The sequence below is a fragment of the Pogona vitticeps genome, chromosome 15 (genome assembly GCF_051106095.1).
Source record: "Pogona vitticeps strain Pit_001003342236 chromosome 15, PviZW2.1, whole genome shotgun sequence".
Lineage (NCBI taxonomy): Eukaryota > Metazoa > Chordata > Lepidosauria > Squamata > Agamidae > Pogona > Pogona vitticeps.
This window is the reverse complement of record NC_135797.1, coordinates 3,417,700-3,445,178: the sequence shown is the minus strand read 5'-3', so window position 1 is coordinate 3,445,178 and position 27,479 is coordinate 3,417,700. Positions and strand designations below refer to the sequence as shown.

Here is a 27,479-nt window from a genome sequence, read left to right as displayed (position 1 = left end):
TCTGGGCTATTTCATGGCCTGAGGTTGCTGCGCGATTCAAGCACAGCTGCATTCCCTTCCCGCCCCCCAGTGATACTGTGGTTTCATCAACTCAGTCCTAGAATGGATATTGCAAGGTTTAGGGCTTAGTGCGTCCCTAACAAAACCATCTCTTGAGCATTTTGTCTGCAGGAGGACCTGGGAGGTTAGGGTTCAGCCCAAATTATCTGCAAGCGGTGCTATGCAGCCCCCCAACTCTTAGTCTCTCTCCTCCCCCCCTCCCCCAATTAAAGAGGACACTTGCCAGAGGTTTTTTCCAGTTTACTCAGGCCGTACAGGTGTAGGTCATGTGTCCTCCACTGGGCGCCCTTTTTACCTTCTGACACTCCACAGCCAGGCCTCGGTTCTGTTCCTTAAGGTGGGGTAATGCTGCTGCTGAGCACTCAATGGAGAGAGTTGGTAGCCTGCAAAATTTAAAAGCAGAAGTGAAAATGGCCAAACTCCATGAATGCCATTTAGATGTTGGGGGGGGGGGGAGTTTGTCCTTGTGGGTTGTGCCAAGAGCTGACGGACGGTGTGCAGAGGTGACTCACCTGCCTGCGCGGTGCCTGGTGTAGACATGCGAACACGGGGGCCGGTAGTCGTTGGTTTGGAGCTGAATGCCTCGCAGGCTGTAAACATAACCACAGCGTTAGGGTTAATTCCACCCTCGCCCCTTCTCGGCTCCTGGGAGCACAAACAAGTATCTGTTAAAAATCACTTGGCTTGCTCGTTGGCTTGATGGCCTTTGTGTTTTTACCCTAACGCAAAGGGAGCCTGAGGTCGAGAGACACCCCCTACCCCCCCGGGCCTTTTTCCTTTACTCTGGCCCACTGCGAGGACAGCGGGAGAAAGGAGAAGTCAAAAGCAAGCCAGATTTCCCCAGCTGGGTCTCCTCAAGTGTTCTGGCTGCAGCCCTTGGAACGACAGACTGGTACGGCAGAGCAGGGCCCGTCACCGGTGCCCATGGCTGAGAGGGACAGACGTTGACGCTTGACCTTCCGAAAAACCGGTTTTCATCGAAAGAGAACCCCCTGCCTTCACCGGCGTGGATGGCGATGTTACTTACTGAGATACACGACGGAGGCGGCGGCCAGGATGATGAAGAGGACGAAAAGGAGGACCGGGTAGGAGCCCAGCAAGTGCCTAATGAGGCTGATGTCCGTACACTGGTCTGGAAAAATTCCACCGAGAAACAGTATGGTTACTGAAAGAGCCTGGGAAAGAGGGTTTTTAATCATCCTCCTCTTAGAACTGCAGGACTGGAAGGGATCGGTCCTCGAGTCCAGCTCCTGTCAGGGAGAGACAGCGGGGGAATCGAACTCCCAAACAGATCCCTAAACACCTGAGCTATCCAGCAGTTGGGGGTAGAGGGGAACGATGTTTTCCCAGCGTCCGCCAGCCAGGATTTGGGGTGTTGCCGTTCAAGACAGGAGCTTTCCCTGGTTCTCTTTGGATGCCGAGGAAGAAGACCCTGCCGAGGGATTTCCCTTTTTGCTTACCGAAGGCAAACCTCTCCCGCAAAGCGCGCACAAGGACGGCGGCCCTCTGGCCAGTGAGCGCGCAGGAGAAGTTGACAAAAGCGGGTGCCGCCATCTGGTGGAGAGAGGTCAGGTTCACCACCCGGAGCCGGTAGAGGACAAGTCCAGGCATGTCCGGCAGAGGCAAGGGCGGTTCAAGCTGTATTGCCGGGGAGCTGGGCCGGGCCTTGGCACACAGGGAAAAGAGAGAACAACTTATCAGAAAGGAAGGCAGCGATAAGCTTGGTCAATTTGCTCAGCTGTGCCACGAGGACCAAAAGCAACCCCTGGAAGCTGCCCCTGAGTCAGTCCATCTCGTGTTTTCGGTTTTCCTCTTTCCCTACCGCTTTGTACTTTTTTTCCTAGCTGATCTGTTTTATATTTCAAACTCTTATGACGGGACAGAACAAGATGAGATTCCCCAGGTCACACTAAAATATGGTAGGCAAAATCGAAAGGAAAACGTGTGGCGCTTGAAAGACCATTAGGTTGTAATGTGAGCTTTCATGGATCACGTCCCACTTCTTCAGATACATGGAAGAAAATGAGACACGGAATGAAATGCAGGGCCCACAAGTCAAAACATTCATATTTCGTGCACTGGGAACTGATGTCGCTGTACATTGTGGGCACACCTCTCTTCCCATCAAGGAACACAACAGTCTCCCCCCCCCCCCCCCCCCCGGTCACACCAAATCCCATCATTTTTGACTCTGGAATCCCTTGTTCCTTCGATAACCGCTTCTGTTGCATTTCTACAGGCAAAGCTGCCTCCGGAGCATGTCAGAAATTTCCTCCGACTCAAAAACGTTTTATGTGCCGAGGATGGAGCAGGAGAGCCTCTAGCCAAGCTGCTCCCCTCCACCGAGCTGGTGGAACCTGAATCCAGTTTCGCCTGGACTGTAAGAGGAGGACGTGTTTGTTTTGAGCAGGGTAGTGGGGGGGGGGGAGAGCACAACCCCTTTATAAGCTTATTTAACAGGAACCGGAAAGGGTAAGTAGAAAACAAGAAGCTCATGACCAAAAAACTCATCATTAAACAATAAAACAGAATCTGAAGTACAGCATGCAGGGGATCGCGTTTCCACCACGAACGCTTGGCCGAGCTTTTTAACTTACGTCTATGCTTTCCGTCACTCTTCGTGACCCCAGCACCAAGATCTCGCCACTCAGCTGCTGGCTGCTGAAGATGACTTCGGACTGGTTGAGGTAGAAAGCAGGCCAGAAGGGGACGGACAGCTTCTGGGACCCGGCTGGGCCCCGATCGCCGAGGAACGAGGCCGTCACGGACGCCAAGCCCTCGGCGGTGCTCAGAGCCAGGAGGTCGTCTGGAGACTGGGACCTCACCGTGATCAGGCAGGCGTAGAGACCTTGGCGGGAGGGAAGGGAAACCCCGTCAGACTCCCCAGGAGGAGGCCCAGCTGGGAATGCTCTCAAAACCCCCGGAGGTGATGGTGGGGGAAATGCCGGCTGGCCTTTGGAATACTTCGGATTTTGGATCCGGCAGGCAGCAATGGTCCACGGCTGGGGTTATGGGATTTGCTTTAATGGGATTGCCGTCCTGGTTTCTCTAATAAGGGATGAAATGCCACAGGCAGGCCTGCGTCCCACAAGGAACTAAGACAGCGGGTGGGGGTCTTACAAAGCAGGAAGCCTCCAGTTCACATTCTGGCTCTTGAGATGCAACTTAGAATCGCAGAATGATGGAGCGGGAAGGGGCCTCGAAGGGCATCAAGTCCAACCCCCCCCCCGCCCAAGGCAGGAATCCGAACCAAAGCCAATGGGACAGGTGGTTCGGCTTTCTCCTTCCCACCCTCTTCACTGATACAAACAACGCCCCACCTTTGTCAGCGTAGAAGGCGGGCTGGGTATGGAAGATCTTTTCGGCGGGGATGTCGGTCACCGTCTCGCTGAAGTCCACTTGGCAAACCAGGTGCGATTGTGGGAAGAGGAGATCTCTCAGCGCCTGGAGCTGCGCAGAACTGCAAGGGCCTGCAAAAAGGGGGGGGGAGATACGATCCAGTATGGCCTATTTTCGGGAGAGACGGGTTCAAGAAGCTCCCGGGGAGGGTTCTCTCTCTTCTCTCAGCCATCTATTCCCCCTGCCAGGAAACCAGAATGACAGGAGGAGGTAGGGGCCAAGTGGCCATCTGAAACTGAGAAACGGAAAGGGGGGAGGCAGTTCTATCTTTGCTCCCCTGTGTTAGCCTCTTAATTCATCAAAGGTGGGCAGAGAATTATTTAGCCTGGATGCCTGGCCCCTTCCCACGTGTAGCCGCAGGGAGGAAAAAAGGCAAAAGGCAGGAGCAGCTACAATAATCTTCGAATGGCCGGGCTGGAAGGGGTCCTAGAGATCATCCAGTCCAGCCCAGGGGGGGATTTGAACTCCCAACCTCTGGCTCCACAACCCAAGACCTGAACCACGGAGCTATCCAGCAGCCTGCAACTTCTTCAAGTACCTCGAAGGGTCGTCGTACTGCCGGTGGCAACGAAGACCCTGAACTCGGAGGCGTCCGGATTGTTGGTGAGGTAATTTCTGGGGCCGAGTTGAAGGCTCGGCCCTGAGGAGCCGCCGACGGCAACCTGGAAAGGACACGGCAGTGGGAGTGTGGGGGTGGCTTTGCCTCTTAGGAAGAACAGCCGCCCTTGAAGCCTAAGGAATCGCCAGCTTGAATGGCATCCAGGGTTTTACTTCCCCCACCCCACTCCCCCCTGTTTATCTCTGATCCAAAAGCAGAGGAGGTGGGGAAGAGGGTCCCAGGGGTGGGTGACGGGTAACTGGGCTTTAGATGCCCTCGTTCTTCCTGCAGGTCTACGACAGGAAGACCCCCTTGCTCAAAAAAGGGTCCGCTTCAGAGCACCATCCCAAGTCCACCGATTGATTCCCCCCCAAGCCCTGCCCTGCGCTGGTGGGAGGACGGACCGTCGCGATTCACCCAACGGAGCCTTGATGGGTGCAGCGGGCCCCTCCTCGCAGCGCCACCCGCACGGGGTCCTACCTCCCGGTAAGTTTTCCCCGTCCCTGGGATCTCGTAGAAGACGGTGGGCTTCCCGGCGCTCTTTGCAAACGAGGCTCCGCTGACGGCGTCCATCTCCAGGATGTCCCCAGGCACCACCTGCCATGTCCCAGATTTTCCTTAAAAAACAAACAAACCCAAAAATTCCCCCTGGCCTTTCTCCTGTTTGCCAAGATTTTAGAAAGAAGCACGCATTGTGATGGGCGCGATCCTCCCGTTGCTGTTGTTTAATTCAAGTCCCACGCTTCGGACAGCCGGCCCAGGGGACTCTGGATGTACCATTCCTGGGCATCCTAGTGGCTGACCGTGCAGAATATAAATCTTATTACTCAATGAAAACAATAAACAACAGGGTAACAACCCTGAAATGCATATTATGGGCGCTCAGGTCAGTTCCAATCGATGGCGGCCCTAGCAGAGTGCCCAAGGCTTTACCAGCACCCCCAAATGAGATTCCATGGCTGGACACAGATTTGAACCCAGGTCTCCTCAGCCGGCATGCTATCCGAACACACCACACACTGGTTCCCAAGGACCACGAACAGGAAGGAAACGGAACTGCACGTGGCCCACAGCGCAGCTGGGATCTGAACGACGTCCGGCGCCCGTTTACGCCGGCGCTCCGGGGGTGCAGGTGAGGCCGAACGACCTCCATTTCTCTTCATTTCAGTGGCATCGAGACAGGTTCCGGAGGACAACGGCATAGCTTTCCCAGGACCTCCCCTTTGTTTGTCTCTTGGCATAGACGTTGTTTTCATCGCATCCCTTTGACCCCCTGCCAGCTCCTTCCTGCCCACATTAAAAAGCGCTGCCTCTTCTTTTCTCCTAAGAAAGGCTTCCGAGTGGAAGAGGGATTTTAGGCTGCCCGGGATACGGAACCATACTTGGGCTTCCTTTAACAGAGAAAGGAGATGATTCTTGTCTGTAAACCCCAGAAGAACACAGCCGACCCTTCTTCTTCGTTTCAAATCGCCTCCCCTTCATTCATTCAGCCGGGGCCATTTCAAGGGTCACCACCTGGATGCCGGGAACAGCTTGGCTGGAAGGAACGCCTGGCTTCCCAGCAGGTGCTCCTTGAGTGACTCTTTTATCCCCAAAATACCCCAAAACACAGATCTGTAGGTCTGTGTTAAGGACGTGGCAGCCAACGAACCAGACAACACCCCCCCCCAATGCCCCATTCTGTATCCTTCAACAGCAGCGGTCAAGATCACGGTGGTTTGGAGAGGGAAGGACTCCCTACCAAAGATGTGGATGCAAAAGCTTGCCAACATCCCTGCTTAGTGGGGGGATGTGGGGCGGAAATGAGGGTGGTGGGGAAATACAGTGGTGTCTCGCTAGACGATGATAATCCGTTCCACTGAAATCGCTGTTTAGCGAAATCATTGCCTAGCAAAAAGCATTTCCCCATTGGAATGCGTTGAAACCTGTTTAATGCGTTCCAATGGGGAAGAATCGTCGTTGTCTAGCGAAGATCGGCCATAGGAAAGCCGCTTTGCGAACCGCCGATCAGCTGTTTAAATAGCTGTCTTGCGAAGCTTAGGTCCCGAAAACACCTGTTTTGCGAGCATGGAGGGAGCTGTCAAAATCGTCTAGCGAAAATTGGTTTGCGAACCAGGGACCAAACATTGTCCAGCGAAATTCCCCCATAGGAATCACTGTTTTGCGAATCGCTATAGCAATCGCAAAAAGTCAATGTCTAGCGAAAAAACTGTCGTGCAGGGTAACTGTCTAGCGAGGCACCACTACAATGGTTGCTTCGGAGTCAAGGCGGAGTCGGGTCGAGCTTGCCTCTGGAACGGGTTCGAGGGAGACGGAGGGGCGGGTGGGGCTCGTTAGCCGGTTCTCTGACCTTCTGGGCTAACGAGGGGAGCGCTGAAACACACCACGTCCCCCACGGCGAGCGGCTCAGATAGGTTTGGCCCGATGGCGTGCTCCACCGGGACTGGGACATAATCGGCCATGCCGGGGTGTCTCTCGTCCCAGACGCCGACCAGGGTGACGCCCCGGTTCACGGCCTGGGCGGCATACATGTGGTTTCTGCCGCTGGGTTGAATGAGCAGCAGGTCATCTCTGGAAAACAGACAGGAAAAGAGAAAATGGATCCTGTGTCACAGGGGTACGTTCCTCTTTCACAAACCGGTCTCTTTGGAAAGAAACGCGCATTATAGACAGCCCCTCATTAGCCTTGGCTCCTTAAGGGCTGGGTGTGTGTGTGAGTGTCACAGAAGGATCTTCTCTCATCTCGGGGCTGGACTCGATGATCTTATAGGCCCCTTCCTACTCAACCGTTCGATGATTCTCTCTGAGTTCCCTTTTCATGGCTGGTCTTCAGCGGGAGATCCCTCTGACGCCCGGACTCTTGAACACAAAATCTTGATGGAGCCCTGTCCGCCCCAACTCTCTCTAACGAGAGGCTCTCCATAATGTCTCTTTCCACCGAGTCACGTGGTCTGGGACGCCCAGGCCTGGGAAGCCATGCCTGGACCGGCACTTGGGGGCGACCCAGAAGCGTCCCCGGTTCTCCCCCTCGGGCAGGGAAGGGCACTCAAACAGAATCTCACGGCCGCCACTCCGGACACGGGACTTCCCGGGAGGCGCACCTGTTCAACGCCAGGGACAGCTGCGTGCTCTGCGCTTGAAACTTCTCCCCGGTGCTGTCGTGAAACTGGACGCTGAGCGTGAAGGCCATGCCCAAGGGAAAGGCCGGAAGGGGCCCCTTGCCGGCCGTGTAGAGCTTGGGAGAGGCGCTCAGGCGCAGGTAAGAGACGGGGGCCACCTGGAGGAGAGAGAGAGGAAGGGGTTACACGGTTTCCCTTTTCTATCCCTCCACCCTGCTCGGTGGAGCGATCGCGGCTGCCTTTGGTGTGGGCCCAGAGACTCTGGAACTCCCTGCCACTGGAAAACAGGCTGGCCCCCTCTTGGCTGTCCTACTGCAAGCAAGCAAGGATCTCGCTTGTTCAGCCAGGCTTTCCCAGTGTTGGTGTTTTTTTTTAATGGATGGTTGTGCCTTGTTGCTTTTAAATGCCCTTTTGCTGTTCCTTTTGTTCATCTTTTTTAAGTTTTTAAGGCTTCTGTTTATCTTTTGTGGCATTTGTTTGATCCTTTTTAGCCTGCATTGGCTTTTACTGTTCTTAGCTTTAAATACTTAAATACCCGCCTTTGTATACTCACTGCATTTAGCTTTAAATATTGTCTTTTTAATGATGCCAGCCGGGCAGGAATATTTTAAATAAAAATCAGTTTTTAAAAAAACAGTCATTCCCCCCCCCCCAATTAGGCAGGGGGATCACCAGGAGAGCTAATAGCTACTGCGCTCCATGAATGGGTCGGTCTCAAGCAGTTACGGCTCTGGGAATCCTCTTGTACCACAACTCCCATAAGCTGTAGCCATGACTGTCAAGGGACGATGGGAGGGGTGGTCCCCCCGACATCCAGCAAGCCACGGGGTCTCCAGCCCGGCTGCCTCGGGGCCACGCTCTGCAGCCTCCACAAGACGCCCAGCGGGCGCCTCCTCCTTCAGGTGGCCCTCGCCACCTCCGGCCACGTCACCTCACCTGCACGCCGGTGATGACCGTCTGGTTGACGCCGAACGGTTCTAAGGAGGTGACTTCCAGGACGGCGTGACCGGTGACGGCGCCCGCCTGGAGGAGGCCCCGACCGCTTGCCTCGAGGACGGAAGAGTTCGGGTCGCACCGCAGGATCCGGGTGCTCACGTCGGCAGCCCCGTCTCTAGGTGAAGGAAAGGAGGAGGGGGGTGGGTGACCTTTGCCAGGACCGGGTGGGCTGGGACGAGGCCCGTTGGGGCAACGGCCTCCGGTGGGCCTCGTAACGCCGAAGGGGAGGAGGCTGTTTCGGAAGAAGCTGCTTCTTCAGGGGGAACCAGAAGCGCCACTTCCTCGCACTCGGACTGCGCCATCCCGTGAGCGCATCCCGCCTGCCCCGTACCTGTTTGTCCGTAACTTGAGCTGGGAGTTTGTGGACATCAGGATCTGCTCCGCCAGGCGCTCGGGGGAGAGGAGTCGGAGCTTCTCAAACACCTGCAAGGACAGAGGGAGGAGGGAGGGAAGGGCGAGCCGCTTGCCAACGCCGACGGCTCCCGGCCCAAGAGGCTGGGGAGAGCCAAGGGGACCCCTGAGCTGCCCCTGGTCATGCTATCGGGGGGGGGGGGATTATGGGAGTTGCAGTCAGTATCTTTTCCAGGATTCCTTCCTGAGCCTGTCCCAGCTGGAGGTGGAAGCTGGGATGGTTTTTCTCCCCAGTAAAAAAGGTGTCCCCAAACCCCTCGGGGACAGAGCGAGGCAGGATGCGGTGGGAGAAGAGGCGCACCCGCCCTCGAGGAAACCTGCCGGGACAACTGCGAGGCGGGCTTGGTCTGGGCCCCGTGTACAGTCCTCGAATGGACAGGAAGGGGCGACCTTATGGCAGATACGCAGGTAGGTCTAGGGGTGAGCCAGGGAATCCGTTAGGCCCATGGGAGGAAATGAATGCCACTGTTTCACAGGAAGCGAGACTGAGGTCACAGGGTCCCTCGTGCCGACCGGTCTCAGCACAGCGGGTGGAACGTCCACTTCGGGAGGGAGAGAGGCTTACTAAGATGTGCACTTCGTCTGAAAGTTCAGGGAGAGGGCCTTCGAACTGCCCGGCGCCCGGGTCCAAAGTCCGCACCGTCGCTCGGATGCTCGTCCTCCCTGCTGCCCTGGTGCGCAAGACCATTGCGAAGCATCTCTCTGGAGCCAGCTGCAGGGAAACCTGGCAGAGAAGGGTGAGGAAGGGGACTCTTATCTGCCTATCGCCTTTCTCTCTCTCTCCTCTGAAGCCCTGAGCGCTTGGCAAGGTCTCCAGGCAGATTTTTTTTGGTCTCCAACAGTTTACATTTCAGGCCATTTTGAAGTCTCCTCTTAAGGATCTCTGCCTGTTAAAAGGGCCATTAAAACTGGGGACGTGCCTTCAAACTTACCACCGCAGACCCTTAAAGCCCATAATATTTCATCCTCTGTGCACGTTGAGGCTAATCTTTCCTGCTAGCGACGGACCATAGAATCATGGAGTTAGAAGGGGCCTATAGAAGGTCATCAAGTCTAACCCCCTGCTCAGAGCATCATCTTTGAAGGGCAGAGCTAGAAAGGACCCTCTGGATCATCCAGTCCCACCCCTGTCAAGGAGGCTGAGTGGGTGGATTCGAACTCCCAACCTCTGGCCCCACAGCCAGAAATCTAGACTGCCACGCTGTCCAGCATTTCCCACTTAAAGTATCTCTGATAGAGGGTGGTTCATTTTTTTCTTTTGAAGGCCTCCAGCGTTGGGAGCGCTCACCGCCCGCTCCCGAGGTCTTGGCTTCCATTGTTGTACTGCTCTAACAGTCGAGATGTTTTTCCTGTTAAGCTCTGGTGACTCACGTGTAAGGCTTACAACTCCCCACCCTTGATCTACCGACACCCTGTTCCCTGCAAGCCGCTGCGGGTAGCCAATCCGCACAACCTGACCATGCCCACATCGCAAAGGGGAGGATGTGAGTTTCCATCCCAAAACAGAACCCCTTCCTATCCCAGCTCAGCCCGCAGTGCAGGGTGTCCCATTTCCTACGGGATTTTTCAACTCAGTGGCTTCATGCAGGAGCCTGCCTTTGGAACTGCATTTGGCTGAAAGAGAAGGGGGGGCTCAGCATCAAAAGGGAAGACGGGGGACCCTGTGCTTTACCTCTGAGTGTCTGGGAAGGAGGTCCAGGACGTCCCTTTTGGTCACGGCCCAGTGGAAGGTCAGCCCCGGGTGGGCGTTCCCAAAGGAGAAGGGAGTCAGAGCGCTGGTCAGTCCGATGACATAAACCGGCATCTGCAAAGAAAAGGGGCTTGACTCAAATCCGCATCCTGTTCTGATCCGGCTGTGGGGCTCAGCGCTTCCTGGCCTTGTGACACAGAGACAGGCGGTTCGGTTAAAGGGAAACCCGCCTGGATTCTCTGATGGAGGAGTTTCCCAATCAACAGGGTGGCCATGTCCAAACAGAGCGTGCAAGATACACTGGGTTTCGGAAGAAGGATTTTTAGGGGGAGAAGACAGGATCTAACCTCAGTGCCGGTTATAAGGCGAGTGGCAGGGGCATAAATTCGTATTGCTCTCAGCTGGACAACTTCCAGGTCCACTTGATCCTGAGGAAGAAAACGGGGGAAACTTGAGGGCATGGTTTGAATTGCACAGATGATTCAGCTGAGAGTTGTTCTACTTGTAAGCGGCGTGTGTGTGTGGAATGAGTCCTTCTCCTTGTCTGGGGTGGTGCAGAAATTCAAACAGCACAAGCAATTGAAGGTGGCAGGACCAGGGGAAGCAATTCAGGGTGGCAGGACCAGAGGAAGGAACATGGGTCTCTGACAGCCATGGTTGGGACAAGGGGAAGTACCTGCGAAAAGACTATGACTTTTCCCGTGTCTTCGTTGACGGCTCGAATGGTGCCCAGGATGGTGGCCGTGCCCACGGCCTTAGCGGTCACCTGCCCCAGTCCGTTCACCACGGCCACAGTCTGGTTACTGATGGAGAAGTGAATGAGGGACTGAGGCTGAGGGCCGCCCTCGGACATCACCTGCCGTTTGAAGGGAAAAAGAGAGGGAAGAGCTGATTTGCTTCCTTGTGGAGGTAGAGGACAGAAGGGGTTGGATCCAGACAACCTCCTGGGGATAGGAACAATTCCTGCATAGATGCTGCTTCTATCAGAGAGAGCGTCCCACTGTAAGTTCCTTCCCCAGCTGAGATAACCTTTACCAGCCGAACGATGAAATATGCAAAATCAAGAGTTTGCTAATGAATTAACAGCCAAATTAAAGGAATCATTAGGCTCCCTACCACCAGCAGCTTAAACTGGGTGGGTGGGGGCAGCTATAAATACCCAGCTTGATGAGACAAGAAATGGGGCCAAGGCAAGGCTTTGAATGGGGGATGAAAGGAACCCAGCCAGGTCTCCTCTGACAGAAGCTCCTATTGGCCTGTTTTGGTTAACTTGGTGGATCAAAACCCCTCTGCGGGATGACCTCTGACGAGGGCAAAAGGAGGAGGAGGAGGAGGGGGACCCAGCCAAGAGATCGGCTTCCCCAGCTGGGACTCGCCTGCATCATGTTGAACGGGATGAGGGTCATTTTCTCGGGGATGAGCTTGAATGGCGGGAAGACCTGGCAAAAAGACAGCAGCAGCAAAGCGAATTGAAAACACACACACACACACACAACAAGATGCTGGAATCCACTTTTAAAAAAAACCTAAATACATTTGTAAGAATAAAATACTGTTCTTTCTTGACTGCACCGAGGCTTTGTAGTCAGAGTTTGTACCGTGTGTCTTGCACGCTTGTTTTTAGAACTCTTGGTGCAGCCCCCCACCCTGGGGGGGGGGAAATAATATATGTCGTTTGTCTGGGGTGACAAATATATATAATATTTGCTATTATACAAATAATTCGCCCTGCAAAATGAGATCAAACCAAAGCTGGACAGACGTGCCTCTAGAGGTCAGTGTTCTCCAAAACAAAACAAGGCACACGTCATGTTGTGGCAGGAAGTCCCACGAAAACCAACTCACCCACCTAGAACTGTGTCCATTTAGAAAAGTCGCTGCACCACCCTGAAGGGTCTCGGGACCCCCCGGCCCGCCTGTTTCGCTTTACAAGCTTACAAATGTGCGTCTGAGCCGTTTTGGACAAGGTGCGCATAGAGAAAGCCTTCCTGAGCAAGCCACCCGTCCGCGCCCCCCCTTGTTACCTCCACTTTCCGAGGCGGGGAGGTGAACTGGACCCCGGCTTTGTCCCAGGCTGTGGCCACCAGAGTCGTCTGCCCCACGGCCACTGCACGGAGCACGTGGAGTTCCGCGTAGTTGACCGCTTCCTCCATCAGTCTGCCAAGACAGGTTTATGGGACCTTTCTTCGTCCTTGCCATTGTGCTCCTTCTGTGCCCAGAAAAGTTCTTCTCCCCCACCCCCCAAAACACGTCTCTGACATTCATTTTCGCATTTCTAAATAGCAGCTGGAGACGTCAGACACAGGAAGGGGTGAGAGAGCTAAGGAAAAGACCAGCTAAGCCAGAAGAGGGCCTTCGGCTGGGTTCAACTTTGTGATTTAGCGCATCAGCACCGGAGAAGCACACCGCAGGGAAACGCCTTCCTCCCGTATGCTGTGCAGGACTCAAAAGATAATACATTGCTTGTATTTTTGTTTCCCACCCATGTGGATGGGCTCCCCTCCAACACGCACACACATCTAGTGTGTCCTTACAACACCCTTGCAAAGTACACCAAGGTGGGAAAAGACTCACGTCAAGGTAACAATTGGGGAGGCTGCCTTCAGCTGGAGTCCCATATAAACGAAGTATTTACTCCGGAAAGGGTGCCGGTGAGGTCCCAGGACGCGGACTGAGACTAAGACGGACTTGCTGATTTCAATCTAGGGAAGAGGATGGGGAGGTTTTACTGCCAGCTTCAGAGTCTGGCTGAGACCGAGGGGGATCTCTGGAAGGAGGGGCGCATTTTGGTCTTTTTGCTTCACGAGGGCTTCCTCGAAGGAGCCCAGCTCCCGGGCCAACGTTGGCCTCTCACCTTATCAACAAGGTCCACTTCCAGTTCATGCATATTCGAGACTTGGAGGTAAGCTGTGGCCGGTCCCAGGAAGGCCAGACAGAGGTCGAAGATCTCCAGGGCCAAACGCCCAGCGAGGATGGGAACCACCTGCCAAGGAAGGCAGCCGCAAGAAGCAGGAAAGGACGGTAAAACAGAATGGGTAGCTGATTTGGGACTCTCGTTTGGCTCCTATAGAACGGCCGGCGGGATTCGCAGAGAGAAAACCTCCAGAGATTCAAGGGTGGCGAGATTACCATCCCCACCACCCCAGGCTTCCCTCATCCCTTCGGCTACCATTGTCATGAGACACAGGAAAGAAATGGATTTTTTTGTGGGATCAAGAGATGGTTGCCAGCTATCCTTGTCGTGACACAAAATGTTTGAGGGGGTTTGCTCCTGAACGAAGAGCCGTTAGCCTTGCCAAAGACCTGCCCTGGGCCAACGCAGCAGCCTGTGTTTTAAGACTCTCCTTGGGAGGCAGGGAGCTTTGCGACAGGTTAAGGTGACATGCTTGTCTGTTTATCAGAATCGGACCGCCACAAGGTTAAAATAAAAGCTAAGGGTCTGCAGAAAGCACTGGTGGAACACCAGCCAGGGTAGAGGAAAAAATATATCTTATTTTTTTTCTTTGAGGGAATCCCAACTATGGGGCCCTGAAATGAGATTAGTGCTCTGTTTTAAAACTGTGTCTGGCATGATCTAGGATACGCACGGCCGTCTATTATCCAATGCAAGGAAGGAAGGAAGAATAAAAGGCGTGAGGTCCTCGACTTCGTGGGCTCGAGGGTCCCGAGTGGGGCGCTCTCCTCACACTCACGTGGATGGCGCTTTCCGCCTCCAGATAGGTGACGTTCACCAGGCCGTGGGTACTGCTGTTGACTAGGAAGTAGCCGGATCCTTCCACCAGTGCAAACGTTTCCTAAGAAGGGCAGAAGGAGTGGGAGAAAAAAACAAAACCAAGTATCCAGATCAACCCTTATACTGCTGTTTTCAGGGAAAACAACCACCAGCTGACCTGGAATTACGGGCTTTTCCCTTCAATTGAATCTACTCCAGGTCTGGTTTCACGTTTCAAATGACATGATGCCATTTGCTGTGTTTTTGAGGCTGGCTAGGGGGTGGGGGTATACCTTAAAGTTTATTCAGTTGAAAACGCCAGGGCTTAGCCGAGATATCCGAGGGATCAAGGCCATTCCAGGAGGCTCACTTTGGGAGCACCCCTGCATTTCTGGGGAGGCTCCCGTTTAGAACCCGACACCCACCCACCATTTCCTTTCTCTGGGAGGAGGGAAAAAAAGAAGATAATTCATGGAGTTGTCAAGGTTGCCTAAGGAGTGCTAATATTTAATCCTCCGGCTGAGAGAGAAGGACAGAAGGGCAGGAAAAGAGACATGAAGATGTTAACTGGTAATTATCTCCAGGGTGGAACAGGAAATCAGAAAGCTGTAAAGCAACTCAGGATTGCTCCCGCCACGTGAATGACACAGCCATGGCTCTACCATCGGGGAGAGTCAAGCAAGACCTTCCAGCGGCCGACGAGAGCCCCCATCCTGAGTCCTCCCAAGGACCCCTTTTGCAGAAGCACACAACCGTGCGGACTATACGGCCCATTCTCCCCCTTATAAACCAGCCTGATGGCCCCACAGCGGCTGCTGAAGGACGTCCCTTGGCCAGCACCGCAGACGTTTTGGCCACCAGTCCCGCCATCTTGTGCCGATGGAACTGGGTGGGTGGGTGGTTATCTTGCCTGGGACCTCAGGCAGCTAAATGTCTGGCGTCGGGCCCCGCAGCAACCCACCAGGCACGGATCCAGCACCAAACCTGCCTTTTACAGCCAGGAGGGCCAGATGCACTGACTTCATCTCGGTTTGGAAGGGACATATTGATCAAGGTTCCCCCCCCACACACACACCTACCTTGACGCTGGGGTGGTTGTACAGGGTGACGTTATCGGGGACCACCGTGACATCCTCGGCGAGCATCAGTTCCACGGCTGCAGAGACAGGAGCGTTTGAGACCTCCTAAATATGCAAACACACCCACAGAGAAATGCTGCCTTAAGAGCGTCCTCACAACATCCATTTTCAGCTAGGCATTGCTATAAATCGCCAAGTCACGTTCAACTTGACTCCATCCAGTTGGCGGATCAGGGACTGGAGTCCTCGGCAATCGCCGCATCCCCTATATACCCTCGCTTTTCCAGTTACACCTTCTAAAATCTACAGTATTTTGAGAACGTTTGAGAACGCAACTTTGGCAAGCTCTAGGCAGATCAGCTCCAGAGGAAACCACCACCTCCTCCTCCTCCTATATAAAGTTTCCACACCTCTGGTTCGGATCTACACTATTCCCTTGGCGAGTCTTTTCCTCTCTAAAACCCCACTTCAGGCTCTCCCGTTAAAGGATGCTTCCTCTCTGCTCACCCTCGGGCTGCCTCTCTCGGAGTATTTCACAAAGCTGACCCCAATCGTGACCGTTCCTTTGATCTGATGGACCTCAAGCAGCTGATGCCCTAAGGGAGCAAAGCAACACACGCATGGAGGGCCCGGAAGAGAAGAGTTTGGAAAAAAAAAAGGAGGAAGAGGCGCAGGATCCGAACCGCCACGGGCCAACGTCCTCCCGAGGCGGCGAAGGAAGAACGTGGGAGGCGCAACCCTTGCCCATGAAGTCTGGGCCACTGCAAGGGTTTAATAACAACAACAACAATAATATTCTCAGAACTGCATGGCTGGAAGGGACACCCTCTGAATCGTGGAGTCTGGCTCCTCTCAAGGAGGGACGGTGGTGGGATTCGAACTCACAGCCAGAAGCCTCAGCCCCGGAGTTCTCCAGCTGTTTCTTTCAGACACAACGGACGTTAAGTACGTTTAACCGTTGAGGGTGCAAAGCCGAGAGCCGTACCGTGAAGCCTGGTCTGTCCGGTGCCGTCGTCGTCTTTAGCCACCATTTGAAGGGCGGTCGGGTGAGTGAAGTGAGCCAGAGTTTCGTTGGCCGAGAACCATTCCAGGACGAGGGAGGAGAAGTTGTCAAACTTCCTCCGGTGCTGGTCGAACAGAGCGAGTTCCAGCACGGTGTTCCTCAGGCTGGAGACAGGGACCTGGGAAACAACAAGATGAGGGTCGGGTGGGAAGTGCTTCTCTCTCTCTCTCTCTCTTTCACACATTTGTGGACATGTACAAACTTTCTGTGTCTCATCTGAAGTATTTACGTCCATTAAAGCCAATGCAGAGACGTCTTATTCCCCCCCCCCTAACAGCAGGTAAGGTAAAGGCAGAAACAGAAGTTATAGATAATCTGTTGTTGGGAGAGGAAATTCCTTAACAGCTGGAAGTGTCTGAGAACGCAAAAAACACATCTTTTTAAAAACCTTGTCAAACTTGCAAAGGCGTTCATCTTCTTCGGTGACGGACCTTCAGAAACCAAGCACGAGGTTCCTTTGACTTCGCCAACCTGAAACCCTGCCCGAATCACGTCTCTCCAACACTTAACACGTCTCCAGTTCTAATCACTGGCCATTTATAACATCTGTTTCTGTCCTTAGAACCGGCATTTTCTGCGAAGCTAAAGATAGCTCAGTCTCCCGTTGATTAGTTCCGGCTTCTCTCCCTGCCATCCTTGACATTTCAAATATCAATTCATGCTCGTCCAAGACAGGCTGTCTGGTATCCCCAGACAACTGGGAGCACAGAGAGAGAATCCAGCATCGTTTCTGGGAATTTTTTGCAGTACGTACCAGCTGTTTGTGATGCTGGGGCAAGGGGCAAGGCGGAGTGCCCGCTGCCAGCTCATAGACCGGCATCACCGCCATGCTCGCCGGATGGGCGCAGATGAATCTCACTTGGACCGTCTCCACGGCTGGGCTGGGGTTCAGCACACCTGGGTGGTTGCCCACCTGGAAGGTGAACACCTGTGGGGATAAGAAACGAGAGGCAGTCCTCAACCAACAGGCTCCACGAGAGTTTACATTTGGGGGGGGGGTCTCTTCTACTGGATGGGTTTGATTTTCAGCGCTGGGGGAAGAACACCCCAGCACTGTAGGACAGATGGAGGTGGCACACGGTTCGAATGGAGGCCAGACTCCACGCACGGCTCTCTAGAACACATCCCAGCACTAGGAAGGCTGTAGGAAAAACACGTTCTTCATCGCCCTCCAGATTTTATCCTTCTCTCAAGCCCTTTGGTTCATACGGGGTGAAATGTCTTGCAGAAGGGGGTTAGGGAAGATGATGGGACCCAACAGCTGCCTCCTACCTGTTCCCCCAGCTCCAGGCATGTGACCCGGTATATATACTGATGTGGCTTCCTCTTGCTTGGCGGCCGGATCTCTCTCACATGGACCTTCTCCTTGTGTTCCACGCTGAGCTCCAGGAAGAAGCGGGAGGGCTCCAGAATCCACGGGCCCGGCCCTCCTTCGAACCACATTTCCTTCGCGGAGTGCCAGGTCACCAAAGCCACCTCCACGGGGTCCACTGCCTAGGCCGTCAGAGCAAGGGAGTTAGCAGGGTCTGAGCTGGCAAGGGTCACTGAGAAGGTCATAAGATAACATGACACAACCTTCAAGGACCTGTAAATAAGTCCAGGAGGATCCCTGTATCTGTGGGATGGCTATCCGCGATGCCACTTATCCCTGGTCTGAAAGCATTAAAAATATTAAAAGGAAGCAGAAAAAAAATGCACTATAGAAATATATATATTGCCATAATGTATTTATCAGAAATGGTCACTAGATGGAGCCAGAGTTCTTGTTGAAGACTATAAAGCATGGTGTCTGGCTCCCTCTAGTGGCCGCATCTGATAATACATGGTGGAAATACTTTTTTTCTGGATTTTAAAAAAAATTTACCAAGCTATTGTCCAGTTTTCAGCATCCTTGCGGGATAGGCTTGGAATCAATTGTTCGCTGGGTGCCTTCTCACCTTGAGAGGTTCGTAAGCAGCAAAGGTGGCGCTGGCTTCAAAATACTCCTCAAAGACGGTGGCGCTGGCTGTGACGAGCGTATGGCCCAGGGATCTCGCCACCAGCTGGATGGAGGAACAGAAGGTGGGGCCGGCTTTCTGTTTCCCTAGAAAACAAGGATGCAAGTACAATTTTCTCAAGGGCTAAGGTAACTTCCCCGGAAGTTACCGAGCCATGAACCAGGAGTGAACTGGAAGAGGATTTGTGTGTTGGAGGATTGGGGAACAGGGAAGGAAGGAGACCAGCCCTCTTACCTTCCTCTTCCAAGGTGAACACCCCCTGCTTGTCCATGCTGACATCCAGAGGCAAAAGGGAGCAGTCGGTGAATGCTACGGCCTTCCCGGTCTCTCTCTCCACGTGGTACATCTGGAGGGGGGCCTCCAAGGTCTGCCCAGTCTCAAGGTCTGCGTGGAACGGCAGGAATTCCATCTTTGAGAGCTTCAGCACAGACACCTGAGCCGACAGAGTCACAGGGGTGGGAGGGGGACCTCAGAGGTCACCTAGCCCATCCATGCCCACCCACCCCCTGGAGCCTGCAGGATGGAACTGGGGTCTCAACCTGGCTTGACGGTGCTCCAGCCACCCCATGGCAATACCTCCAGGGGGGAGGAGTCCTCTACCCCCCAGAGTAGGCTGCCCCACCACTTAAAAAGCTCCCACCCTTCCGAGGTTTGTCCCAATAGGCAGCCCCAATCTGCTTTCTTGCGGCTGTGATTTCTGCACACAGACACCCCCAAAAACCATCCCATCGATGCCAACCGCCAGCTTGGGGACTTGCCTGTATTTCTCCAAAGTGGAAGGGGTTCTGGACGTCCCGGGCCTGCACGGCGCTTCGCCCCTCGACCGGCTCTGCGGCCACCACCCCTTTCACCGTGATGGTTGCCACTGTCTGGTTCGAAGAGGTCCACGTGAAGTTGCCGCTGCCTCCTTCTACCTGGGGGGAAAGGTGGGCGGCCAGGTGCAAAAGAGAAACCCAAGCAGGAGGAGGATGAACGATGGGGTGGGACAGAGAAGGCGGGCTTGGAAACCATGGCCGACCACACATGGGCCTGAACTGCTAGATAAATTGGGGGGTTCAGTCTCTGGAGCTGGAGGTTGGGAGTTCGAATTCCCCACACACACACTGGGCCTCCTTGACAGGGAGGTGATCCCGAGGGTCCCTCTTCCAGCTCTGCCGTTCTCAGACGAGGATGATATGACTAATTAAGCAAAGTTCCAGTAGAGGAAAATGCAATCTCTTTAATTTTACACCGCCTGCTTTATTTAGAACAACCACCTAAGTCCAGTGAAGGACGGCTAAGGATGAGGCAAGATGGGAGTTGTAGTCCGAAACCTCTATAAGGCAGCAGGCAGAATACTCCCTTGCCTTGAGGGTTTTGCGGCTAGAAGTGTGGAAGACAAAGGTCAAGTTCGAAATACACAGAAAACACAGTATGAAGGGAGGGCATTTCCTGGGTCGAGGGGGGTGTCTCCAGCCCTCGGCCCACCTCACCTGGACCCTGTAGCGATACATGGTCTCCGAAGGATGATGCGGGAAAGCCAAGAAGGGAGGTGTCAGCTTGATGGGGAGGAAGATCCTCACTTCTTGCTCGTGGCTGATGGGGGACGTCAAGACCTCTTCCCAGCCGCTCTGGAAAGGGAAGGAGGGGAGAACCAGAGGCCAAGGGACGGCCCTTCCGTTAGGGGGAAGATGTCTTCGGCAGAATGACAGAGCCGTTCAATTTCCTAGCTTGCCACAGATTTTAGAATTATATATGGATTTTGTTATTTTGCAAGCTCAGCTCAAGGAAAAGCCAGCTCTGTAACTTTCTGGCCACGTGTTTTTAATGTTCTTCTCTTCTTAATTACCTGGAGGAGAACAGATACCAGCGCGGCTTTAATGACGGTCACGCCATCTTTCAGAACCCGGACGAGGTGGTAAGAACCGTTCGCTGAGGACGTATATTCCTCAAAATATTCCTCGGGGAACTGGTGAGTGATTCGGAGGTTCTGGAAATCAAGGGAAGCGGGAGCACGTGGTTAGAAGCCGGGGAAATCCGGGCTGGGAGACATTTTTGGTCTGAGGAACAGCAAAAAAAGCCACCGAGGAATAACTAGCTTTGTGTTCCTTGAGCAGCTGGACTTTTCAGATGGAAAAGATGTCCGGAAGACTAAAGGAAAACGTATCCCATTCTGCAAGGGGTTGGATCCACTTTTTTAGGACTCATTATTTCTGCAGACGCCTGGACAAGGGCATTCTTTGCTCAGCCCTCCAATTTTGGCTGTGCTGAAGCACAACGCTTGCCCTCCCCAGCCTGAATGAGCTGTATCCCTACACGGGGGAAGGCCCAGGGCTGGGTGACCGGTCCATCTGGTCCTTGCAGCGGGCAGAGGATATGGGGGTTGTAGTCCAAATTGTTTGGCCCATGCTTGGTGGCCCTGGCCCCACTTCTCCACCCATTTCTGCAGGACAGAGGGAGCCTCGCTTCATTCATTGAGTCAAACTTCGGATCAAACGCCTATCGGACCGCTCGGCAGATCCACGCTGGTGCCCGGGAGCCCCCGCTCTGCGGCTTCCTCCCCATGACTACTCACGTCAGACGGGTAGACTTTCGTGCTCGATTTATCGTATACTTCGACGGTGACGGTGTACGTGCGCGCCACTTCCAGGATCCACCTGTTTCCAGGCTGGACGGTGAAACCTGGAGCCGTCCGCCCAAAGGAAACCGGGGGGGGGGGGGGAGAAATACAACAACTGCATTTTCATGAGAGAAGGACCCAAAAAGGAAATTAACCACGGGACGCTGCTGATCACAGACAGCCCAGGAGCAAGGGGTGCACAAACTGGACCCAAATTACAACTTCCGTCACCCTCAGACAACGGGGGCCATGGATCAGGGACTGGCCTTTAAATAAAATTTATTAACAAGGGCTCTTGGCAGGAAAAAGCTCCCTTTCCCTGCTAAAGAAACAGGGGCACACAATCAAGCCACGTAAGGAGATGGGGCAAGGGCTGACGGGATAGTCACCTAAAAATCCAGGTTCCACCACGTATATGGTGGAGTTGGGAAGCCTGGAAGAACCTCGCATGTGGATATCTTATTTCTGATGTTAAGGAACGCAGCATTGTCGAAAACTGAGAGTGCAAAGGGGACCAGATAAGCCGCTTTCGCCTCCCAGGCGTGCCCGATTTACGGACACGGTGGCTCGGTGCGGGTGACGTTGGCACGCAGGCAAAGAGGTCTTTTTCCGAAGGATACTTTTGTGGACAAAGACGAGGTCCACCTGTCCCAGCTGCCGGGCAGTGACGGTGACTGTGTTCGCGTCTAGCTCAGCCACGGGCAGGAGGGAGAACCCCCCGGGCGGCTTCGGTTCCTCTCGCAGCAGCTTGAGCTCGTAATGTTCCAGAGGGAGCGGGACCTCTGCAGGGATCGGAAAGGGTCGGGGGTCACGCTCCGTAGACGCTACGGCTTTTCTAGACGTTCCCCTCTCCTAAGACTCACTGGCAAAGTGGAGCCCAGCATGAACCTCGGCTGGTGTTATTTACAGGTGGAAAATGCAACAATACACGGGCGTGTGGAGTTTTTAACGGCAGTATTAGCAATTCTCCGTGTACCTGTGATTTTCCCCTGGACGATTTTGCCAACTCGGTACTTGATGTACGCTCCAACCAGCAGGCAGACGTCATAGGAAGGGATCAAGAAGATATTCTCCAAAACCAGCAGGCGCACCACGGCAGCGGCTATTTTCTGATGAATTTTTTTGAAAAAAACAACAGCAGACACTGAGTTTTCTGATTCTCTTTCTGGGCCAGCATTTCCCTCAGTCAGCAGACACCGGGCAGTGCACCACAGCTCCCATCAGCCTCCAGCCGTGCAGTCAGCGGACGATGGGAATTGGTGTTCGACAACGCCACAAGGCATGGCCAGTTTGCTTGCCCAGCTCCAAGACAGGAAATAAAAATAGCTGTTTGATGTGCAGTGTGTGGAACGTGTCCAGCTTTCTTTAAAATGGTGGCCTGTCACAAGCAGCATTCACGAGCTTTGACTTTTGTGTGTTCCCACAGTGGTGGGGTGACAACCCTCCGCCCCGTCCCTGAAGGTCCAACGCAAACTGACCTTGTAAACAGGCTCCTGTATTCGGACCTTGATGACGGCCGCCCCGGTTTTGATTCCCGCCACCAGGACCCTGTCTCCTTGTTTCTCCTCTTTTTCCATTTCCGCGATGTACCCCAGCGGGGAATAGTCCGCCTCCGAATACTTTAAAATCCTAGACGGAACAAACGTTTAGGGGAGAGAGCTTTTTTTTTTTTGAGACCGACCGCGAGGCTGCCATCGCACGCCGCTTCTGCCGGATTGTCCTGGCCTCTGCAGCGGTGTAAATTGAGAATAAACGTCCCCGTGAGAAGTGACGGAATGAGACAGAGAAGCAAAAGGGGGACTTAAATAATCCGTAATAATGATCTTGGAACTGCACAGCTGGACGGGGACCCTATGGATCATCAAGTCCAGCCCCTATCAAGGAGGCATGGGGGGGATTCGAACTCTTGACCCCTGGCTCCACTGTCAAAGGCCTAAACCACTGAGCCGTCCAGCCATAAGATAGAACTCCATGAATAAAGGAAAAGCTGTGTCAGTGTGTTTACCGGAAGCATCTCAGGACCCGACCAGGCGTTGTGAACGTGGCTTATGTCTCCCATCCTCACGATGCTCCCTTAGGACGCCTGATGTGTATCGTGCCCTGGGGTGTGCCCTCCGTCCCCGCACTGGGTCTGCCCCACTGCAGAACAGCATGATCAGCGCAGCCCACCCGGCCCCCGTCCAGTCCTGAGAGCCCCCGACCCCCCCAAGGAAACAAAAGGTCTCTCCAGCTTAGGCAAAGGGGGGGGGGAACAGCACTCACGGTTTATGAGAGGGTCCGACTCCCACCCCGCCTGGGGGCTGCCTAATGAGCTCAGTCAGCCCCCATTAGCACTCTTTCCCTACAGCGCTCGCAGTAAGGCAGGGCATAAAGCCGTGTCCAAATTATCGGCGTGACTAGGATCCTGCCACTCAAAAGGCCTCTCCGCCACTGCCGTCACATGCTGGACCCTAGGCATTTCTAATTCAAAAAACGAGCCCCGGGAGGTCAAAGGGGATTCTCTGATCTCTTGTCATGGGCTTCCCCCGGTTTCTCAGACACCACCGTTCCCATGCATTTGGGACTCTCTTTTCAAAATGGCTTTTCCTAGCTTGGGACCGGCTCACACCTGTGCCGGACAAAGGCTCCTGGCGCCCACTCCGAGAGCCTATCAGTCCGAATCTGACCCGAAGGCCACAACCTTCTCCTTTCGGAGTCCATGACAAGGACGGGAGGAGGCAAGACGAACGAAACGCCCGATGAGCCGCCTCCATCCTCCGTTCGGGGTTCCCGCCTCACCTAATTTTGCTCGACAGCTCCAGGGTCTCCACGTCGTCGTCCTTGGCGATGCTCCACTCAAATTCCATTCCTTGCAAGCTGCTGAAGGTGTTGCCTGCGGAGAGAATCCGAAATGAGAGATGAAAGAAGTTTCTGAGAATCCCTGTATTTAATATTTGAAAAATAACCAGCTCATTCCAGGAAACGCTGAGATTCCTTCGCCGAGAACTTCTGACAAAGCGCATAGCCCGCTTGATTGTCTCCTCGGTCCTAGACTCCCTGTGTTTCCCATAATATGTCAGGCACGTTCAGATATTAAACATGCTTCGAGAGACACGTTTCTCTCCTCGTTTTGATATGTTAAAGAAAATATTAATGTGTAGTGCAGTAAGCGGGGTGGGAGAGTCCAGAGTAAGGCTTCAAATAATAGTTTGCGGGGGGAGAGGAAGATGCAAATGCCCCCCCAAAAGTCAGCTGGGGTGCTGCCGAAGGTAAGCTGTCCCGGATAGAGTACCTTCCGCGTCCAGGGCCCTCACACTCAGCTCGAGCGGAGAGTCTTCCACATAGATCTCTCGCGTTCGGGAGATGATTTCAATGCGGTCTATGAGGTCCACAATGACATCGCATCGGAGCAAATGCCCTGTCACTGTAAAAGAGGAACAAAAATGGGGTCAATCGGCTATCTGTCGTTTCAAATAGGCCTCACCTGATAACTGGACAAAAACACACCCAGAAATCAAGAAAGGAAACTGTAAACCACGAAGCAGATGGGAAATCTCTGACCAGCATCATGTTGCTGGACCTCTCGCCCTTGGGCTCTGAAACTCAGAATTTTTAAAATAAATACAGAAGGACCCCCGTATCCGCAGGGAATCAGTTCTAGGCACACACCCACCCCCGGATGTGGAAAAACGCAGATTATAGCAAACATTATTATAATAGCAATCGCTAAACACAGCATGGCCACTCTCTAGCGGCCAGTTCCACTCACCTCTTCGTTAGAAACAGATAATTTTGGGGATGTTTCTTTTAATAGTTTAATACTTTCAGACCTTGGGTAAGTGAATCAGTGGATACTGATTCTGCAGGTAAGGGGGTCCTTCTACCACAAACAAGAACCCCACCATGGCTGAAATCTGTATCGACAGCCTTAGAGGTATGTGATCATAACTGTGTGCCCCGTCCGGGGAAGTTTGGATGTTCCAGGGAGAGAAGACTCAGAGGTGCTTGACCCTTCCTTTCCTCTAGGGGGAGCTCTGGGACTTTGCAGCTGGCCCAAGGCTACCCAGGCTGGCTCTTCTGAGATCCACGAGTGGGGGGAATCGAACTCCCAACCTCTGGCTCCCCGGAATCTGACCTCTATCCAAGCCAGCTCAAGAAGGATCTAGTGGTTTAGAAATGTTCCTAAACAAACCGACCAATCGGCAGAATTGATCGGTCAAGGCCAGGATTGTGCCCATTGATCAACGGATGGAAAGGCTCTTTCCAGAGACTCTGCCTTTCCATCTGTGGCTTTCCTTTGGCCACGCGACACGCTTCCTTCCCCCACTTCTCGCCCGCCTCCCCCACGGCTTTCTTCCTGTGACTATCAAGTCCTTTCCGGCATTCTCTCCTTGATTCCGGTCTTACCTGTCTCTTCCGCGATCACCACGCTGGCCAGCTTGGTGGCCTGCGTGGAAAGGGCGGCCAGCACAGCTCCCCGGGAGCAAGCCGTGCCGTTCTCGTACGCGGGCTCAATGGTGACCGTGTCGTGGCGGGTCGAATACCTGCAGAAGAGAGGACAGGCCAAAGAGGCTCGCAGGCTTTCTCTTCACACACACACACCCAACATCTCAGATATTATGCCTTTTGCAATGACCAGATAGGCGGGGTATAAATTGAATGGATGAATGAATGAATGAATGAATGAATGAGTGAGTGAATGAATGAATGAATGAATGAATGAATGAATGAATGAATGAATGAATAAATAAATAAATAAATAAATAAATAAATAAATAAATAAATAAATAAATAAATAAATAAGCAAGCAAGCCTTAAAAGTCCTTATGATCTAGAGGTTGAATTAGAGAGGGGGCTTTTGACACCTTCAATATTGAAGTTATAGGGTTCTTGGTCGGTCACGGGGAGAGTATTATTGAAAAGATAGATAGATAGATAGATAGATAGATAGATAGATAGATAGATAGATAGATAGATAGATACAGATATATAGATATATAGATAGAGACATATAGATAGATAGATAGATAGATAGATAGATAGATAGATAGATAGATAGATAGATAGATAGATAGATACAGATATATAGATATATAGAGACATATAGATAGATAGATAGATAGATAGATAGATAGATAGATAGATAGATAGATAGATAGATATAGATATAGAGGAATATTTATTTATTTATTTATTTATTTATTAGAAGAGTGATTGATTGGTTGATTGAGGGGCTCAAAATCAGTGTACAACCAAAACTATGCTGTTCAGATGCGTGCAATTCAAGGGAAGTGTAAAAAAAATAACTTATAAATAAATAAAATAAAATAAGTGAAATTGCAAAACGACACTAGAATCCTTTTTTAAAAAAAACGGATTAAAATAATCCATTTTAAATCAACCGCCCATCCTGGCCAATCTTTCTTCGTGTCATTCTGAGCAAGCCCCGCCCCCTTTCCCACGCCCTTTATGCAAAACGGCGGGGCAACGGCTTCGCCGGCCCCGCGCGCCCTTTAGCCACGCCCCCCTCTCGCGCTCCTCCCTCCTCCCTCCCTCTCTTCCCCCGAGGCCCCGCCCCCTCACCAGGAGTAACAGCCCCCCTCGGCGTCAATATAAAAAGGGACGCGCTTCTCGCGGCTGAAGGGGAGCAGGACTTTCGGGGCGTTCAGCTTGTAAGCTCCGCCCGGCCCGGCCAAAACCACCCCTAAGGCGAGGAAGGGCAGGAAAGCCTTCGCCGGAGGGAGCCGGCCCCGCCCGCCAACGGCCACCATCCTCGAAGACGCCCCCTCTTTTTCCTCTCGCCTTGGTTTGGTCGCGTGCGACGCCCTGCGCATGCGCCGCGGGCTCCCTCCGCCGGCGCTTCGCACGCGGATCCCGCGCTTTTAGACCGTCCCGATCCGTCTACGCATGCCCAGTCCCGCGTTCTTCTCTCGGGATGGGAGGGAGGGTGGCCGCGGGTTGGCGCGTGCGCAAAAGGATCCGACGCTCCTGTTCTGCAGGTTCGAATCCCCGTCGCGGAGGAAGAGCTTCAAATTTTAGTTTTTTTTCATCATTGCAGGGTTGAGTGGGGTAGAGCAATCGTGTTATTTGCGAGACTCTTCCCATACCTCCTTAGCTTTTACACTTGAGGATTGCTGGCCTCAAAACTCTGTCTTCATTGATTTCTACTCATTCCCAGTTAATTCTCAGGACACGTTAGGAACACGTATCTGGTGGTCTGGTCTCTCTCCAATAGCTGCCCCTTTTCTATGCATTAAAGAAAGCCGATGGCGTGCCAGTTCAACCCAACCACTTCGGCTCTGGTTACCCAGGGTTGCATCTTCCCATCATCTCCAGGCTTGGTGGAGATGAAGGGAGGTGTAACTCAATAAAGCTGGAGAAAAACTGGTTTGGGAAGGTTAGGATAGTATTTCCCACTCAGAAGTAGAATGGCTATTGAGTTCACCGAGGGACTTTTGAGAGCAATTGCCCATCTGTTCAGAGACAGCTGGAGCCAACCAAACATCTGTCTTCCTACTCAAATGTGTATTTAATTAAATTTATGTATTAATAGCATGATTTAAATGTCCTCTGCTATTTTTGTACTTTTGCCAGTACCCTGCTCCTTCATCTTGTGAGTCACCTCTGCAGTTCGGGGGATGAAGAGCAGGGGAATTAAATAGCAATTAACCAGGGAATGGCCACATCCTTGTGGCGCTTGAGAGCAAAGCCAAGTTGCCTCCCTAGTCCCACAGCACCATCATCATCATGTACCGCCAAGTTAATTCTGACTTATGG

The 27,479-nt window shown here is 53.1% G+C and overlaps 1 protein-coding gene across 1 annotated transcript; it reads right to left on the bottom strand.

The window, feature by feature from the left end:
- Nucleotides 1-285: 285 nt before the first annotated feature.
- NUP210L (nucleoporin 210 like) lies at nt 286-27,327 on the bottom strand. The gene is made up of 40 exons (XM_072984095.2): nt 26,286-27,327; nt 25,110-25,246; nt 23,995-24,126; nt 23,502-23,595; nt 22,202-22,352; nt 21,700-21,832; nt 21,344-21,505; nt 21,113-21,181; nt 20,679-20,785; nt 19,953-20,093; nt 19,597-19,734; nt 18,883-19,038; nt 18,359-18,557; nt 18,065-18,210; nt 17,400-17,621; nt 16,882-17,055; nt 16,050-16,245; nt 15,572-15,660; nt 15,065-15,169; nt 13,966-14,067; nt 13,128-13,256; nt 12,848-12,975; nt 12,298-12,430; nt 11,650-11,712; nt 10,950-11,129; nt 10,621-10,701; nt 10,256-10,387; nt 9,149-9,307; nt 8,504-8,595; nt 8,113-8,287; nt 7,159-7,334; nt 6,408-6,628; nt 4,538-4,674; nt 3,998-4,121; nt 3,381-3,530; nt 2,658-2,908; nt 1,521-1,725; nt 1,088-1,192; nt 573-650; nt 286-443 (listed from the first exon to the last, which is right to left on the bottom strand). The coding sequence occupies exons 1-40, from the start codon at nt 26,534-26,536 to the stop codon at nt 352-354; spliced, it is 5,715 nt and encodes a 1,904-aa protein (XP_072840196.2). The 5' UTR covers nt 26,537-27,327; the 3' UTR covers nt 286-351.
- Nucleotides 27,328-27,479: the final 152 nt, after the last annotated feature.

Excerpts from the sequence above, each read along its gene's own strand:
- NUP210L (XM_072984095.2), bottom strand. The coding sequence starts at position 26,536 with ATGCGCAGGGCGTCGCACGCGACCAAACCAAGGCGAGAGGAAAAAGAG. Across the intron at positions 4,675-6,407 it reads TCCCCTCGTTAGCCCAGAAG|GAAAATCTGGGACATGGCAG; the intron begins GTCAGAGAACCG and ends TTGTTTTTTAAG. Across the intron at positions 3,531-3,997 it reads CAGTACGACGACCCTTCGAG|GCCCTTGCAGTTCTGCGCAG; the intron begins GTACTTGAAGAA and ends CCCTTTTTGCAG.